This window comes from Drosophila tropicalis, unplaced genomic scaffold (assembly GCF_018151085.1).
Source record: "Drosophila tropicalis isolate 14030-0801.00 unplaced genomic scaffold, ASM1815108v1 contig_1039, whole genome shotgun sequence".
NCBI classification, from domain to species: Eukaryota; Metazoa; Arthropoda; class Insecta; order Diptera; family Drosophilidae; genus Drosophila; species Drosophila tropicalis.
This window is the reverse complement of record NW_027172400.1, coordinates 108,039-127,160: the sequence shown is the minus strand read 5'-3', so window position 1 is coordinate 127,160 and position 19,122 is coordinate 108,039. Positions and strand designations below refer to the sequence as shown.

Below are 19,122 nucleotides of genomic sequence, written 5' to 3'. Positions count from 1 at the left end.
GATCGGACCACTATATCATATAGCTCCCATACAAACCCCAAAGTCACGAACAGTGACTTTTCTCAATAACTTCGTTATTTTCTATGCTATTATCGTGAAACTTAATATTAGAGAGTTTACTACGCCTATAAGCAACTATGCCAAATTTGATCAAGATCCGGTGACTATATCATATAGCTCCCATACAAACGGCCAAGTCACAAACAGTGACTTTCTCAATAACTTCGTTATTTTCTGAGCTATTGTCGTGAAACTTAATATTAGAGAGTTTACTACGCCTATAAGCGACTATGCCAAATTTGATCAAGATCGGGTGACTATATAATATAGCTCCCATACAAACGGCCAAGTCACGAACAGTGACTTTCTCAATACCTTCGTTATTTTCTGAGCTATTGTCGTGAAACTTAATATTAGAGAGTTTACTACGCCTATAAGCGACTATGCCAAATTTGATCAAGATCAGGTGACTATATCATATAGCTCCCATAGGAACGATTGGTCGAAAACAGTGACTTTTGTAAATAACTTCGTTACTTTTAACGCGATTGCTTTTAAATTAAACATTTTTTAATTTAATATATATGTTAATGACTGTGCCGAATTTGATAAAGATCGGGTGACTATATCATATAGCTCCCATAGGAACGATCGGTTGGACTTTGATCAATATCTTCGTTATTTCCTATGATTGTAGGCCTTTCTTTCTCAAGCTTAAACCTTTTTAGATAAAACGTTCTTCCACATTGATGGCTAATAGGTAAGGATAGAGTTACCAAAAAAGTTGCAAGGGTATACAAACTTTGACGCGGTCGAAGTTAGCCCCGGCCCTCTGGTTTTTAAATTGTCTTGGAATAGACGGATGTGGTCAATGTTCCACAGAAACAATTCTAATTTTGTTGACAATAATTGTATGTAATGGCCAAAGCCATTGCATAGCATTTCGTACACATCCTTAAATGCATCTTTGTCAAAGTCGTATCGAGCACTTTCCTCTGCTCGCATGTTCCTATAATAGGATAAGTGCTTATTAAGCAATTGGTCATTCCCAACTAATTTTCTTTCTATATTTGGATTTAGAGCCAAATGATTTTTGAACTCAAAAGCTGTCCTAGTGGTTAATTCTTTTTTTCAAGAAAACGATTAATTCCTCTGCACTGGAAAGTTTTTTTAAAGTTTATTGAATGGCATATGTCGATGCTACTAGAGTAGACTTCAACATTGCCATCAAAATTTCCAACAAACTTTAGTTTGTTGCATGATGGATCCTTGCAATAAGCATATGCAACGAAGCTATCCAAATTAATTCGAACCGAATTAAAATTAACACTACAAGCATTGTTTGTTAAACCATAATACTCTCGAACAATGTGTCCAATATTTTTTTTTTTAGAAAATAGTGAGCAGCAGACTTCAAAAAGTTCTTTAAACTGATGTACTTTTATATCACAAATGTGATAAGAATATCCAGTTTTGACATCGACATTTAAGCTGGTATTTCCTAGCCTGCAATCTTTGCGCAAACACTTCAATCGGCTTGCGACGAAACTTTCGTCTAGAGGTTTGGACGACAACTCTAATTGTGATACATCTTTCTGAACAACGTCAGCAGATATATCTATTTCTTCAACATTTAAAAAACTATCCGCGTTTAGCGGAAATTGAATCTCATTAGCAGATAATTCTGCTGCATTAAAGAGTTCGGAATCTTTTACACTTTTTGTCAATAAAATTCTTTTAAAGGTTTTATTAACAAGTAAACGCCATTTTCGCGTTGAACCATTAACTTTCACGAAGTTATGTTGGGACCTATTATTGAATATGAGTGCAATTTGCAAATAATTCTCATCAGTTAATCCTAAAGAGGGATTAAGAATTTCATTAGAAATTAATTCATCTATAATATTTCTAATGCTTATAGAGTTATTCCTAAAAGAGAAATATAAAAAACAATTAATTAGAAAATGAACAATTAAAATGAAAATGGGAAAAAAGAAACATGCAATAACTTTTCGGCAAGCGAAGGCAGGCTGCCAAAATCAATTCAAAATTTTTCAATGATTTCCTTCCCAAAAAACACGACCTAACAATCAAACTCAATGAATTGTCAGAATCTTCAGACAATGAAACTACCAAAATTTGTTTTGTGATCCACCGAAGAAACATTTTGAAGGATTGCAAAACAATAGTAATTTACAAATAAACGACAATAAATAAAATCGTCTTTAGCCACCAGAGCAACGAATCTGAATAATATCACCATTCTTTTCAGGACCTATTAATCCTTTCTATTGTAGGCAAAAGGAAATTTATACTTGTAATGGACTCTAGAAAATAATATGAAATTAGTGTAGACGATCAATTTTCAAAAGCGGGTTATTACCGAGTATGAAGAAATTACAAATCCTAATAGTTATAAATAATATTGTGACTATTATTAAAAATCTTCAATTTAAAAATAAATCAAATATAGCAACGTTTGTATGAAACGAACTATGTATTTCAATATATAAAGCATACTTATTTGAGCAAATTCTGTGTTTGTGTCTATGGAGGCGAGATACCACGAACAACGTTTGAAAAATATATTGTTTACTCCAAATAATAAAAAAAATAGTAAAAAGTTTTGCCAAAAATTCATACAAAATCGCATAATGGGCCAACTGATTGTGAGAGTAAAATTCCCCCGAATTCATTTAAAATTCGATAACTACAACTGAATGTAGTTTATAGTATGTGTAGTATGGGGAGTCGCTCACAGGACATTCGAAAGCAGAATACAATTTTAGATGCGAAATCGATGAGATACAAGTAACAAATAATTCAAACGACTAAATTAGGTAGAAAAACCCTACAGTAAAAAATCGTAGAAACCGACACTATGATTTTCCATTGAATACAGGCAAGCGATTTGTCCCTTATAATTTAGCATTTGTTTCAACAACGTACAAATCTTTCCTAATGTCTCCAGTCTAAAAATGAATTGATAAATAAATAATTACACCTAATTTATTAGGAAAAAAGATTTGTAAATAAAAAAACAGAAATTATAATAAAAATAAATATTCGAAATTAATTTTGAAAATTAATGTTACTAATGTTTTTTGCATATATATATATATATACGTACATGTGTATATAAATACAGTGCACATACAAAGAATATCCCATATGAATATGCACTGTCATCCATATATGTATGTACATACATTTTTGTATATGTATGCATGTACATATATATTGGCGTTTAAATTCTTTTTCAATTAAATAAGTTTTTTCCCGAAATTTTCTACAATTAAATTTTGCAACCCTTAATGGTGCTATTATTTTCACCGCAGCTGTATATGCGAGCCATATATGTACATACATACATACGTACATATGTTTATGGCTACTACTGTACCTACATACATATGTATGTATGTATACTGTCAAGAATACTAACAATAAGATTAACCAAAAAGCACTAAGGTTGTAAGGATTTATTTGTATTTTTGTATATACATACATACATATATACATACATACATATATGTGTGATTTTGCACGTACTGTACATGGTGAGAAATTCCATATATGTATGTATGTACATATGTATGTATGTATTCAAAAAAGGCCCACAATTGTACATACATACATATTGCTACGATATTTATACGTCATATGTGAAAATATTTTTTTGAACTTATTTGGAATAAAATTATGTGAACTCCAAATGTGGAAATAATAACTTTAATCTTACTTTCAGAAGCCAACAGGATTACCCGTTTGGTTCTAATGATGGCCTGGCTAATGGCCAAGCAGAAGCATTTGAAGAAGGTAGTTGTCCATATAACACCTTGGCAATTGTTGTGGCCCGCTAAAGGAACGCAGGTAAGTCAACACAAATATATATATCATTATGATCCGATATCACTATAACTATATATTTTGATTCTAGGTTGTGGCCGCCGAGACTTTAAAATTCCTGGAGAACAACAACGCTTATGAGCCAATTGTGATGCATGGCTTCTCGGTGGGTGCATATCAGTTGGGCGAGATAATGTTGCAGATGTCAAGGGATATGGAACGTTATGGCAGCATATTGGATCGTTTCGTTTGCCAGATATGGGATAGTGCTGCCGATATTACGGAAATACCTGTGGGTCTGCCCAAATCCATATTTCCCAAGAACGCCCGGATGCAGAGTGCATTGAGAAATTATACGCTTTACCATATGAAGACATTCCATAATCAGGCGACTATTCATTATATGAGATCGAGTCAAATGTTCCATTCGACTCTATTGAAGTCGCCAGCCCTGTTCTTTGTCTCCAAGAACGATCCAATCGGTCCACTATCATCGAATCATGCGGTGAGCAATTTACATTTCTAAATGGTTTAATAATTCTGTAACTAATTAACAAATCCTCATACTCAGGTCCGCGAGAATTGGGAGAGAGCCGATATTACGGTCACTTTCAAGTGTTGGGATCATTCGCAACATGCTGCCCACTTCATGAAACATCGGGATGAGTATCTGCAGATCTTGTTCCAGCATCTGGAGACATCGGGGGTACTCGAGGCCATCGGAGTGCCAAAGAGGGCCAAATTGTAAGCGGCGACTCCTGTGAGACGGTGATATAAAATGCAACGCGATTGATTGATTTTACTCCCTTTTTAGTTTCTAAGTTTCAAAAGATTTTAATTAATATTAGCACATTCATATATATATATATACATATGTATGTGTCTGCACCGATTTATATATGTGCATGTATTTTTGTGTGTATCTGTTTCTTAAGGCAGAATCTTGAAGCGACAGCGAATCCAGACTTAAGCTATTAATGTTGAAAATAAGAGGACAATGCTCTAGATTATCTATTGTTATTATTTGTAGAATCATTAAAATACATATAAATAAATAGTAATTTATCGAATAATTAAAAATTACTAAAATCAAACGCTGTCATTTTAAAATTTTCGCATTTGAGACCCGACTTTTGAAAGCTATTAATATTAATTTGTTAAATGAATTAAACAAAATCAAATTTTTCTACAATTTATCATTATTAACTTGTTTTGGTATCTTTGGAGATGAAAGCTACAAAAGGATATAACTTTCAACATCGGCAAACTCTGTGAATTGCCTTAGAATTTTGAACTTATAATCACTTAGGCATACATCGAAAATGTCAGGCTTTACAGAGTTAGTCCTGTCGTTGTACAAAAGTGATTCTTCCGGGAATAAAAATTTCCCAACTATTAGTTAATAAATCTGTATAAAAGACAAAACTAAAAAAATTAAAGGAAAAATACGTAAAGTTCAAATTGAATTGTCGGAAAAAAAAGAATGAGGCGTATGCAATTGTATATTATTATATATATTTTAATCAAAAAATTAATTTTATTTTTCAACAGAATTCTAAAAAGAATTCTATCTAAATGTGCAAAATTGGTGTTTTATAATAATCTTGACTAAATAAAAAAATTATTATTTCGGAAGGAGTTTACCAAAAGTAAACCACTGTGCAATGGCATTCTTGTACGTTTCACGCACACTATAAATTTTTTGTTACTCTCTGTTATTGGCCCTGTTCGTTTCAATTTCCAACTAGCATTGTGGTGTTGGTGGGAAATGACTTTTTTGCTAAAATATATTTTTATAAGAGAGTGGGTTCAAATCCACGCCAAGGATGCATGGAAAAAGAGGACGGGCTAACTTTTTTTATGGATATTTTTTTTTCGCATTTGAGACCCGACTTTTGAAAGCTATTAATATTAATTTGTTAAATGAATTAAACAAAATCAAATTTTTCTACAATTTATCATTATTAACTTGTTTTGGTATCTTTGGAGATGAAAGCTACAAAAGGATATAACTTTCAACATCGGCAAACTCTGTGAATTGCCTTAGAATTTTGAACTTATAATCACTTAGGCATACATCGAAAATGTCAGGCTTTACAGAGTTAGTCCTGTCGTTGTACAAAAGTGATTCTTCCGGGAATAAAAATTTCCCAACTATTAGTTAATAAATCTGTATAAAAGACAAAACTAAAAAAATTAAAGGAAAAATACGTAAAGTTCAAATTGAATTGTCGGAAAAAAAAGAATGAGGCGTATGCAATTGTATATTATTATATATATTTTAATCAAAAAATTAATTTTATTTTTCAACAGAATTCTAAAAAGAATTCTATCTAAATGTGCAAAATTGGTGTTTTATAATAATCTTGACTAAATAAAAAAATTATTATTTCGGAAGGAGTTTACCAAAAGTAAACCACTGTGCAATGGCATTCTTGTACGTTTCACGCACACTATAAATTTTTTGTTACTCTCTGTTATTGGCCCTGTTCGTTTCAATTTCCAACTAGCATTGTGGTGTTGGTGGGAAATGACTTTTTTGCTAAAATATATTTTTATAAGAGAGTGGGTTCAAATCCACGCGAAGGATGCATGGAAAAAGAGGACGGGCTAACTTTTTTTATGGATATTTTTTTTTGATTTATTTTAATGGATAAACGACAAGAAATATTTCTTGTTACTTTCTTATTGCCTCTGATCGTACGAAATTCTCATAAATAGGGTAGTGGTAAATGGCTTATTGTCTGGTGCGTTCCCAACGGAGACGCGGTTCGAACCCGCGCCGTGTATATCAAGAGGAGTGACTATTCTTTTTTTAATATTTTTTTCCGTCTGTCAGTTTGTTGTTTTTCAAAAAAACTAATTCTGTTTTTTTTTGCTATTTAGTTAATAAAATGATATAAAAATGAAATATTTGGTTAAATGCTAAATACACAACCAGTATGATGTCAGTTCTTTTTGTAATGATCGTGTGGTGTAAGCTGTAAGTGAATGGGGACGATACGGTATTGATGCAGATGCATGGTGTGATGTGTTGGTTCAAATCTCAGTAATGTCGTGTCATATTTTCTTTTCCTTTTTTTTAATCAAATTTTTTTTTCATGTGTTCATACATAATTTATTACATTTATATACATACATATATGTATGGGATACCAAAGAAATCTAAGTTGCAACAAGTAAGGGGCAAGAGCGAGTTGGCAGAAATGGGAGCGTTTTTGGAGGAAATAGCCGAACGCATCAAGCCAGAAAAGGAGGGAGGCAAGCGAGCCATCACGAATGCTCTCAGAGAGAAAGTCGACAGACTTAAAGAATTGCAGCAGGCAGTGAGTAGCATTCTGTGCAGCGATAGCGACTCTGAAACAGTAGCGGCATGCGCCAAGTGCAGTAAAGTGTCCCTCGTCACCAGAGGGCAACAAACAGAGAAGCCGCAACAGCAGCCTAGGAAGCCCCGCCAGAGAGCAGTCGCCGCCGCCGCCAACACTTCGGAAACCTTGTCGCCGGAAAATCGCCGGCCGCGAGAAGCTTTTCCGCCGCACGACAACGAGGGGATAGTGCCACAAACAGAGCCTGCATGGCAGACAGTGACGATGAGGCGACCGACACGGACTCTACCAAAGAAGCGTCCTGCCGCTATTTTGGTACAACGGAAGAGTGAGATGACATATAGCGACATGCTAAAGCTGGTGACAAGGAGCCAGGATACCAAGCTGCAGGCAGTGGGCGAAAGCGTGCGCTCCGTGAGACGTACCGCCAAAGGAGACCTCCTACTGGAACTAAACGCAGCAGGAGCAGAGAATGTCACCCAGCTGAAGGAGGACATAGGATCCGCGCTTGAAGGTCAAGTCGAGGCAAGGGCACTATCGAATCTGACCAGATTGGAGATTCTGGACATGGATGGCGAAACCACCAAGGAGGAAATCGTTCAGGCCGTCTCCGACCAGCTGAGTCTGAAAATTGTTCCCGCAGATGTTAAGAGTCTGCGCCCAGCGCACGGAGGAAATCAGAGGGCAACAATCTGTGTCCCAGGAGCGGTAGCAGAAGCAATCCTGAAAGCAGCCCACCTGAAGATTGGATACTCGGTATGCAGGGTACGCGTAAGCACTTCGGCGTCAAGATGCTACAGGTGCCTAGAATTTGGACATATGGCGGCAACGTGCAACAGCCCCGTCGACAGGACAAACTGGTGCATAAGATGCGGCGGCAAGGACCACAAAGCGAAGGAATGCAGCAATGGTTTTAACTGCTGTATATGCGAGTCAAGAGGGATCACCGAGCGAAAACACGTAGCAGGCAGCCAGCGGTGCCCCTCAACAACGCAGGCTGGGCCCATGAAGTCGTCTCGACCAAGACGAAATGTTTAGCTTTACCCAGCTAAACTTAAACCACTGCGAGGCCGCCCATGAACTACTTAAGCAGCGGGTGCGAGAGACCAAATCTGACGCGGCAGTAATAAGCGAACCATTCCGCAGGAAAACCTCACCCAATTGGGCGTATAGCACGTCGGGCAAGGCCACCATCTGGGCATGTGGCAGTCCACCCTCGCAGCTCCTTTCCAGGCTAGCTGGCGAACACTTCATCAGGGCACAGGTCAAAGGGATATGGCTGTACAGTTGCTACTTGCCGCCCAGTCTGTGCCTTACGGACTTCTGCAAGGCGCTAGATGAACTGACGACCGACGTAAGGACACACAGCCCCACCATAATCGCGGGAGACTTCAACGCATGGGCACAGGAATGGGGGAAGCTCCTCCACAAACGCGCGAGGCCGCGCTTTGCTCGACGCTTTTGCCTCCCTAGACGTCGAACTATTGAACCATGGCACCCAAAACACGTTCAATAGGGCTGGAAGGGGATCAGTGATAGATCTTACGTACGTAAGCAGTGGCCTTGCGAGGACATCAGCCTGGAATCTGGATAATTGTTACACGGCGAGCGACCATGAGGCGATCCGTGTTACTATAGGCCGTGAAGCGCACCCCTCCCTATCGACATGCCCTTCAAAGAAGACACGCTGGACCCGCAGGCGTTCTCTTCAATGCTGACCCGGCAAAGTCTCACAGCAACCACAGCACAAGAAATGGCGAACGAAGCCTGCAGTATGTTGGCTGCTGCCAGCACGGCAAGTATGGCCCAATCCAGACCATTCAGAAGCCACCACAAACCAGTATTCTGGTGGAACGGAGAAATTGCAGATTTGAGGAGATCCTGTATGGCTGCAAGAAGGAAATACCAACGAGCAAGGAAGCGCATGGACTCGGACTGGATACACCACCACGCCCATTACAGCTCGGCTAGAAGGTCCCTCAAGAAGGCCATCCTTTCCGCGAAAAGGGAAGTTTATTTGCAGCTGTGTGACTCCGCAGAACACGAACCATGGGGAAGAGCATACAAAATAGTGGTCAAGCGGATACATGCAAACCGCCAGCTCATCCCATCTGACGCGGAAGAAGTCTCACAAATTATCGACGGCCTATTCCCCAATCGCCCGATTTCCCCAAGCATAGCTCAGCATCCAGTTCCAGCATCACACACCATTGATGCGATCTCGTCGGATGAAGTCCTGGCGGCGGCCAAGTCGCTCCAACTCGGCAAAGCACCCGGTCCAGATCGGATCCCAAACCGCGCCGTTAAACTGGCCCTGACTCTACGACCAGATGTCTTCGCAGCCGTCTTCAACCGCTGCCTCACCGAGGGAGTTTTCCCCGAGCAATGGAAGATCCAGAAGTTGGCCCTTCTTCCAAAGCCGGGGAAGCCTACAGATACTTCGCCCTCCTATAGACCGATATGTCTGGTGGACTCTATAGGCAAGGTGTTTGAAGGTCTCATCGGAGCAAGACTGAACGCTTACGTCAGCGAGTGCGGCGGTCTCTCAGCCAACCAATTCGGTTTTCGCAAGGCAAGATCCACCATTGACGCAGTCAGCAAGGTGGTTGGCATCGCCAGCAGCGCCATCGAAGGAACAAGATGGAAAGGAGGCTCCAAACAATACTGCCTTGTTGTCACGCTTGACGTAAAGAACGCCTTCAACACTGCGGATTGGAGCTGCATACTCAGCACCATCCATGATCTCGGCGTCCCCCCGTACCTCCTTGCCATCATTCGGAGCTTTTTTTAGGCAGAGGATCCTGAGATACGGCACCTCCGACGGCCCTAAGAGTCGTAATGTGTCTGCTGGAGTGCCACAAGGCTCGGTTCTGGGTCCGCTTCTTTGGAACCTGATGTACGACGGAGTGCTGCGTCTCCCACTCCCGCCAGGTTGCGAAGCCATCGGATATGCTGACGACGTGGCTATTGTTATTGTTGCCAAGGAGCTGGAGAAGGCAGAATCAGTGGCCTCGCAAGCTATAGCCAGCATCACGCAGTGGCTTCAGTCGGTTGGCCTAGCCCTGGCAGCCGAAAAACGGAGGTGGTTCTGATCAGCAGTAGGAAAACAGTTGAACATGCCTCAGTGCAAGTGGAAGGTTCCACAATCACCTCAAAGCGAGCCATCCGGTACCTGGGCGTGTGGCTAGACACCCGTCTATGCTTCAGAGAGCATTTGGAGAACGTTCAACGGAAAGCAGCGAGCACAGGACAGGCGTTATCGAGGCTAATGCTGAACACGAGAGGACCGAAACAGGAGCGGAGACAACTCCTGATGAGTGTGCTGAAATCGGTCATTTTGTATGCGGCACAAATCTGGGCCAACGCCATACACACTACGGCGTACAGTAGGGGCATTACCGCTACCTACCGTCTCTGCGCGCTAAGGGTCTGCAGCGGTTTTAGGACGGTCTCTGAGGATGCTGCGCTGGTGGTTGCAGGCATGATTCCCATCAACTTACTTGCGGACGAGGCCAGGAACATCGCGGACGCAAAAAGGAACGGTACACCAAAGCGGACAGCTAGCGACGACGCAAGGATGCAAAGCTTAGCCATCTGGCAAGAGCGGTGGGATTCATCTAGCAAGGGTAGGTGGACCCACACCCTTATCCCCACGATCAGGCCATGGATTGAACGGAAGCATGGACAGGCGACTTTCCATCTGACACAGTTCATCACAGGACATGGCTGTTTCAGATCCTATCTCCACAGATTCGGACACGAGGCTGAGCCGTACTGCCTGACATGTGGTGATGGAATGGTAGGCGGTGCCGTCTTTACTTTGGCAATGGCCACACGCTTGGGTTTTCCCCTTTTGAGCACCCCGCGCACCGGATTTTTTTTTTTTTAACTTTCGGGCGCCTTTTGGCCCTGGCCACCATCTGCGGTGATGTTAACCGTCTGGAAATAAATAAAAATATAAATTAATTATAATTCATTTGTTAAAATATCAAAAAAAAACAAAATTACTTACACAATTTTTAAATATATAATTCATGTTGCATGGATGCCTGGTGATCGTCGATTGAATGTTTTTAGAGATGCCACACTCCATGCTTGCAATTTATCGGAAGCTATATTATCGATACTTTGGCCATCGATATTTTGAGTAATTATCGAACTTTTTGAGTCGAATTGCAATTTTTTGAAAGTTATCTTAAAAGTTGTCCAAATATTTTGCCATGATCATCACATTGAACCAGTCTCATAATCTCTTGCTTTTGGCCATTAAATTTAAAAGATTTTATTTAAATACAAATGGTCATACATTGGTGCAAGCCTTATTTGTTTGAGCAAATTTTTTTGCAATCGCACGACCATATGTACATATATGTATATATATACATAAAACCAGATTTGACAATTACATATTTCATTAACTTTATTTAAATTGTCTAGTAAAGTCTACATAAGTATACATATACTTGAATCTTATTTGTCAAAAATTCTTATTAACTAAAATCATAATTTATTGGTGCAGTCGTACCACTATACCAAACCCCCTATTTAAGCTAACCTGTATTTGCCTGATCCCCCTATCTCAGCGATGCTTGAGCGGCGAAATGTTTGAAAAATATTTTCCCGCTGAAGGTACCCCCCACATTTATGCATTTTTCTCGAAAACGTTACGAGGAATTTTGCTGAAACTCTCTGAACATATTTGAAAAAGTCGTACCTAAATTCTGGCATTCAATCTTCATTGAGCCGTTACCATATAGTCGAGTTTTTGCCCAACAAAGTCAGCCCATTTTTTAACTCATTTTGTGTGGAGCGAAATGGCCATATGTTGAGTGGCGAATTGAGACAAATGGTTGGGCGAATTGACAATGAACAAAATTTGCCGGCAAAAAGTACCCCCACATTTATGCATTTTTCTCGAAAACGTTACGAGGAATTTTGCTGAAACTCTCTGAACATATTTGAAAAAGTCGTACCTAAATTCTGGCATTCAATCTTCATTGAGCCGTTACCATATAGTCGAGTTTTTGCCCAACAAAGTCAGCCCATTTTTTAACTCATTTTGTAAGGGGCGAATTAAAGGAGGAAGAAGAAGAACATTGGCGAATTGCATTTGCTTAAAAAATCATTGTTTTCGGAAGGTACCCCCACATTTATGCATTTTTCTCGAAAACGTTACGAGGAATTTTGCTGAAATTTTCTGGACGTATTCCAGACAGTCATACCTAAATTCTGGCATTCAATCTTCATTGAGCCGTTACCATATAGTCGAGTTGTTGTCCGATAAAGTCGACGTAATTTTTGAAACATTTTGTATGGGGAAAAACATGGGTGGTTCAAAAAAATGCAATTTTCTCGAAAACCGTGTGAGGAATTTTAACTAAACTTGGTGGGAATATAGATGAATAATTGGGGAATAATCTGGCATTCAATCTTCATTGAGCCGTTGCAATATTTTGGAGCTATACGAAAACGAAAAAAGGACATTTTCGTGAAGAAATTGTCACTACATGGAATGCTCAAAAACGCTCAAAACTGAATTAAAACAAAAAATTTAATCTATTCTTAATAATTTAAGGCTTTATTTGTTTCAAAAAAGTTAATAAATAGCTGAAAATTTAAAATATAAAAATACAAAAAACTTTACAGAGGGTTAACAGAGGACCGTCGCTAACTCGAGTTTAACAGTGTCGCTAACTTGACGGACATATTAAATCAATATAAATTTATGTCAAAATTATAACTAATAATTTAAAGATTGGCTTGAATAAAAGTAAAGTAAATTAATATTGATTCAAAAGTAAAGTAAATAAATTTGGAATTCAAAAGTGAAGTAAATAAATTTGAATTTAAAAGAAAAGTAAAGTAAGTAAGTTAAAAGAGAAATAATTATATTTTGTAATTGCTAAAAGAAGAGAAAATTAAATTACTAACAATAGAGTAAGATTATACTTTTGGAAAATATATTGAAATTTCAGCTGTAACGAGTAAGCTACGACGAATACAAAATGAATAGAGACGAAGTATTAAGTTTAAATATAAATGAGCTCAAAGCAAAGTTGGCCAGTTTGAATTTGGCAATAACTGGTAGAAAGCAATCGTTGCAAGATCGTCTTCTCGAACATTTCGGTTTGGTGGCTGACGAAGTCGAGGTTGAATCCGAAAGTGATCATGCGGGATCATTTCAGTCTACGGCACCAACTGTAGTTAGAAATAATTTTACTTTGCGCGACATTAAGGATTCTCTTTCTTCGTTCAATGGGTCAGGTCAACTGTTTAAGAATAAACATCGTGTTCATCTGAAGCGGCTTCACCAAATCAGATGCACTAAAGAAATTATAATAAAACTGTACTTTTGTCACAAACAAGTAATCTAGCATATGACTAGAATTACAATCAGCCACACACATTGTGGAAAAACACTTGTAGTTCTAAACTAACCCAAAATATCCCAACGGCAGGAGGTCATGTGGCCGAAGCCGTGCCCAAGATAATAATAATTTTCAACCGCCGATAACGTGGGATTTGAGTCTCATTAGAATAAGATATTTTAAGAACAATTGTTATCTCCTAGAGCCTAAGATTCCCTATATAAACTCCATACTTTTGTTAATAAAATCAGTTCATATTTTGAATTCAACGAATGAAGATTGGGTTATTCTTCTCCTCCGGAATCCCTATTCATTTTGGTCCTTCGAGAAAAAGGAACTCTGTAGTTTTCCCCCACCAGTGGTAAGAGACTCAGAGAATGAATCAGCTCCTTAAGAGTTTGAGATCTTATGCAAGTGTAAATGCTTAGACCAGCTAAAGGTAGCAAAATAAATAACTCTTGTTTTCCCCACCAGTGGTAAGAGACAGAGTATAAAATTAAAGCAAAATATTGCTTAATAAATAAAAAGTGCGTGCGACCGAGTATATAAAGGCAGTTTGGCTAGTCGAGCAACTGCAATAATTTCGGCGGCGGTAAAAAAAAAAAGAACAATATAAAGTTCGTGTGTGGCGTATTCGAAGCCCTAATATCGAAAAAAAAAGTTAACTAGTGTATAGTTATATACATATGTACACTATACGTAGTTGCAAGTCGGCAACTACCAACAGCAGCAGAGCAACAAGGTAGTTGCAAAGAAGAGGCTGGAAAAGTGCCAGTATAAGAAAATCTGGTGCGAAATCCGGCACCGGTACCGCCTGAGCTCATAGGCCCTGGACAACAGCAGCTGAGCGACGAAACAGTAAAAAATAAAACAGCGAACTCTACCCATTGGCGGACAAGCAGCAGCGAACAGGATCATCAGATAAGATATAAATTAAAATAGTCATAAGTACTTACATCAACCTACATATTTTAATATTATCATTATAAATTAAATCGATATCCTCTAAGACAAAAAATGTTCCCTACCAAAATCGAAAAATTGTTAGCGAAGCAGCACGAGTGGCATAAAAGGGTAAAGATAGAAGATAGAAGAAATAGACGCTAGTAAGTTCACTAGCAAAATTCTTAATGAAGTAAGAGACATACAGAAGCAATGGATTAGTTATAATAACCAAATGCTAGAGAGTGGAGCAACCGAACATGTCTATTTTACAGATAGAAAATATGAGGAAGTCTTAAATATGATTAATAGATTAATAGCCAAAGGAGAAGCAATCAGGCAGGGCACTGTGGATTCGGAAAACATTGAAGCAGATGCAACGATGTTAGAGAATTTTGAAGACAGCAGCGGAGAGTCGCGGGGAAACGCGACCTCCAGTAATGAGAATGCTAAGGTTAGCCAGGAGAAATTGCAAGAAAAGGTTCGTCAGCTGCAGGAATATTTGGACATGGTGAGCAAAGAAATACGTACGATAGATAATAGAACAGGCGAAATGTATGTTAAAAAAATAAAATTCTTGTTCAGGAAGGTACAGATGTGTCAGGCTTATACAGTTGAGTTTATAGGTAATGATACGTTTAAAGAGGTCATAGAAGAATTCGAGTTCGACCTTCAGAATACCTTGGTAGCATTAGAAGAAAAAAATAAACGATCAGAAAAGTTTGAAAGTTGAGAATGTTACCGTGAGAGGCGAACTACCGGTGTTGCCAAAGATTCAGGTGCCCACTTTTGCTGGAGAGGCTAGAGAATGGGACCTGTTTGTGGAGTTATTTACAGAATTAATTGAAAAAAGAGAAGATTTAAGTCTTGCTCTTAAATTTAATTATTTAAAATCCGCGTTAAAGGGCGAAGCAAGGAGCATGGTAGCTCATCTATTGTCAGGTTCAGCTGACAATTATAGTGCCGCTTGGGAACTGTTAACCAAGCGGTATGAAAATAATCGCAGGGTATTTTCCGAACAATTAAATCGGATCGTTGATTTACCGATGATCAACAATGAATCCGCAAAAGGCATAAAAGGAGTGATTGACATAGTTAATGAGTCAGTACACTTAATTAAAATTAAAACAAATTTGTCCGATGAAGTGGACATAATATTTGCACAAATGCTACTAAGGAAATTTGACAGAGAGACTCTACAATTATATGAGAGTCAGATCAGAAAAACCAGGCAAATACAATTGCTATCGGATGTCATGGAATTCTTGGAGCAAAGATATTGCTCGCTAAGTGCCGTGAGAAAGGAAGAGAAAAAACCATTAGAAAAAACGTCGGCTGTGGCGTTTAAAGAGTTGTCCGATCTGCAAAGGCCCCTGGCATAACGCACTTCAGTGCTATAAGTTTAAAGCGCTAACATCTATAGAAAGGCTGGAAATAGCAAAAAAAGTACAATTGTGTACACGATGCTTGAAGCATTCAAGCAACAAGAGATGCAATAATGAAATGGTCTGCTCATTTTGCAGCAGAGGACACCATACGTTACTCCATTATGAAGAAAATCAGGAGAGCGTTAATACCTGTGTAACGGCACAACGAAAATTGTTGGCCACAGCCCTAATACAAGTTAAAAAAAATAAATGGAGGGTTTGAAACATTAAGAGCTTTGGTTGATAGTGGTTGTCAGAGTACTATATTATCTGAAGAAGCCGCTCAAATATTAAAGATACGTTTTTACGTATCTTACGTATTATGTACACACGATGCTTGAAGCATTCAAGCAACAAGAGATGCAATAATGAAATGGTCTGCTCATTTTGCAGCAGAGGACACCATACGTTACTCCGTTACGTTAATTTTTTAAACAATATACAAAAATAAGTGGCGTGTCCTTAGTAAAAGCCAAAAAATCAAAATATAAAGTAAAAATAGATGTGAAGACTCCAAATCCACGGGATAAACTTCTTAAGGTTGAGGCAATTGTTTTGCCAAAGTTAATAAAAGCTCTTCCGTTAAAAATAGCAAACGTGGATATGTCAAAATGGCAATCCTACGTACTTGCTGATCCTACCTTTAATAAACCTGGTAGGGTCGACATGATAATAGGGGTAGACTTATATACCCAAATCTTAAAAGGGGGAGTTAGAAAGATAAATGGCCTACTAGGTCAAAATACTAAATTTGGTTGGATCGTCTCGGGATGCACCAAATCAAAAATGAATAAATCTGTAGTGGCACCAACAATATATGTTACAGGTTTTAAAAAGCGTTGGGAGAAGAAAAAAAGGTAAATGTGAAAATAAATACAACACAAGTCCAAACAAACTCAAAACAAAACAAGAAATAACCTTTCGGGACCCGGCAGGACCTCACCTTAGAGGTAAGATAAAAGCTGAGGTAAAAGAAATAAGTTTATGGCCCCCGGCAGGACCTCAGTTCGGAGGTAAAGTAAAATCTGGGGAAGAAAAAGTATATATCCCAGAGCCAGTACAAAATGAGAACACTCAGATGGCAATGGTTAAATTAAATAATGATTATCTAAGAAATAGTGTCAAAATAAAATCAGGTAACAAATTGTCCGAGGCTCTATTACAAAAAGGGACAACATTTAATCCGAATAACCACTTAAAATTCAAATACCAGCAAAGGCCACATTGGTTTAAGCCGAGAGGTAAAAGTAGTTGGTCTTTAAAGTATCCACCATATAAAAAGGCTAGAAGTCAGCACAGTAATACACATCAGGAGTGGGTAGATATCCCGAAACAAAAATTGTTAGGCATCGGGCGTTATTAGTAAACCAATTTGGAAAATCATACAAAATAATAGGAAGTCAGTTTATAAGAAGGATAACATTGATTTGCTAGGGTTAACTTCTCTCATGTAGCTCGTCATGCTTCTTTACCAACAATTATCTTACTAATAATAATGTTAATAATAATAATTTGTTTAAGACAACTCAATAAAAATAAAACGTCACAAAACGTCACATTTGGCGGCCCTTTGCAGAATGTTTAAGAATAAACATCGTGTTCATCTGAAGCGGCTTCACCAAATCAGATGCACTAAAGAAATTATAATAAAACTGTACTTTTGTCACAAACAAGTAATCTAGCATATGACTAGAATTACAATCAGCCACACACATTGTGAAAAAACACTTGTAGTTCTAAACTAACCCAAAATATCACAACGGCAGGAGGTCATGTGGCCGAAGCCGTGCCCAAGATAATAATAATTTTCAACCGCCGATAACGTGGGATTTGAGTCTCATTAGAATAAGATATTGTAACGTAGACAGCCTGGGTGGCAACTCGTATAGTAGGAAAACGCAAACTGTTCCCCTTAAGAAGCAGTCCCATTCTCTACGGCTGGGCACACTAATAACGGCGCCACCGGGAGGGCTAGTTTTTTTGAGCTAGCGCGGCCAACTTAACAAGGGGAGAAGAAAAGGAGAGAAAGAGAGAGGAGGGGCTTTAAAGTTTTCGCTGCCGCCAAGACAAGGAAAATAAATAGATCGAAAAAAACGAAAGAAACTATCTCTGTTTTCTTTGCGATTCTGCTGAGTTATCTTAGGCCTGACGATCGAACGCCCAACCGTAAACCAACCGCTCGGCCACGGGTGGCGTTATTTTGTTCCACAAAGGTAAAACACGTTACATTGGTGTCAGGTGTGGGGTTATGTTCGGTTACTGCGAAGAACCTCACCACGTGTAAAATGCCTAAAAAATCGACGCAGGCTCGGAACAGCAGAATGGAAGAGGATAGCGGCAGTTCTATTATTGCTATAGCACAATCAGTGGAGGCGGTGAATAAAAAGATCGAACGAATGTGCGAAGCCTTAGAACGGTCCTTTATAAACGCGCAGCCCACAGCGGTGCCAGGGCCCGTTTCGCCGCCGGAACACACCACGTGGGGTGGGTTACCCCAACCAAGGCAGGACGCGCTGCCACGGGCCGCTTCCACCACCTACGGAGGTGCGTGGGCGCGATCACCCCCCGTCCCGCAATTTAATCCTGGTTTGTTGCCGTTGTTTGATGGAACTGGATCTTGGGGCGAATTTGAGCGACTGGTAGACAAGGTGGCGAATTACTATCAGTGGGCAGAGGATGAGAAATGTTTGGCAGTGGTGTTGAATCTGCGCGGTCGCGCCTCAACATTTTATGGCACCTTGCCTACACAACCTACACTTACCTACTCAGCACTGTGTGCCGCCATGCGTCAACGATTCATGCTAGATTGCCGGTCGAGCTATCAACTGTTGCGTCATCGGATCCAAGGACCCAGGGAATCATTGCCCGATTTTGCATTGGAATTGGAACGCTTGGCCCAATGCGCTTTTAGTGGAATGCCCGGACATATGTATGACCAGATTCTGGTGCAACAATTTATTGACGGTATGCGCGAAACTCCGCTACAGGGATTAGTAATTTCTAGTCGACCGATTCAGCTACAAGAGGCATTGGACGTAGCGATGCGAGTGCAAGCCCAGTTTGGACGCACACACGGTAAGCCGGTTCTGCACAGTCAGGTGGTCGAGAGTGGGGACATCCATACACCAAAACGTCGCCGACGAAGACGAGGTCGCAGCCAGCTCACGAAAGAGGCACCGCTAACAACAAGTCACCCTTCGGAAAACAGCA

At 39.4% G+C, this 19,122-nt stretch overlaps 2 protein-coding genes across 2 annotated transcripts; both read left to right on the top strand.

The window, feature by feature from the left end:
* The first annotated feature begins 3,738 nt into the window (after positions 1-3,738).
* LOC137572116 (uncharacterized) lies at positions 3,739-4,679 on the top strand. The gene is made up of 3 exons (XM_068283901.1): positions 3,739-3,873; positions 3,941-4,354; positions 4,421-4,679. Exons 1-3 carry the CDS (start codon positions 3,778-3,780, stop codon positions 4,595-4,597), a joined length of 687 nt encoding a protein of 228 aa, XP_068140002.1. The 5' UTR covers positions 3,739-3,777; the 3' UTR covers positions 4,598-4,679.
* A 3,526-nt stretch (positions 4,680-8,205) lies between these two features.
* Positions 8,206-8,769, top strand: LOC137572139 (uncharacterized). The gene is made up of 2 exons (XM_068283918.1): positions 8,206-8,529; positions 8,692-8,769. Exons 1-2 carry the CDS (start codon positions 8,206-8,208, stop codon positions 8,767-8,769), a joined length of 402 nt encoding a protein of 133 aa, XP_068140019.1.
* Positions 8,770-19,122: the final 10,353 nt, after the last annotated feature.

Excerpts from the sequence above, each read along its gene's own strand:
- LOC137572116 (XM_068283901.1), top strand. The coding sequence starts at position 3,778 with ATGATGGCCTGGCTAATGGCCAAGCAGAAGCATTTGAAGAAGGTAGTT. Across the intron at positions 3,874-3,940 it reads GGCCCGCTAAAGGAACGCAG|GTTGTGGCCGCCGAGACTTT; the intron begins GTAAGTCAACAC and ends TTTTGATTCTAG. Across the intron at positions 4,355-4,420 it reads CACTATCATCGAATCATGCG|GTCCGCGAGAATTGGGAGAG; the intron begins GTGAGCAATTTA and ends CCTCATACTCAG.
- LOC137572139 (XM_068283918.1), top strand. The coding sequence starts at position 8,206 with ATGTTTAGCTTTACCCAGCTAAACTTAAACCACTGCGAGGCCGCCCAT. Across the intron at positions 8,530-8,691 it reads TAGATGAACTGACGACCGAC|GGCTGGAAGGGGATCAGTGA; the intron begins GTAAGGACACAC and ends CACGTTCAATAG.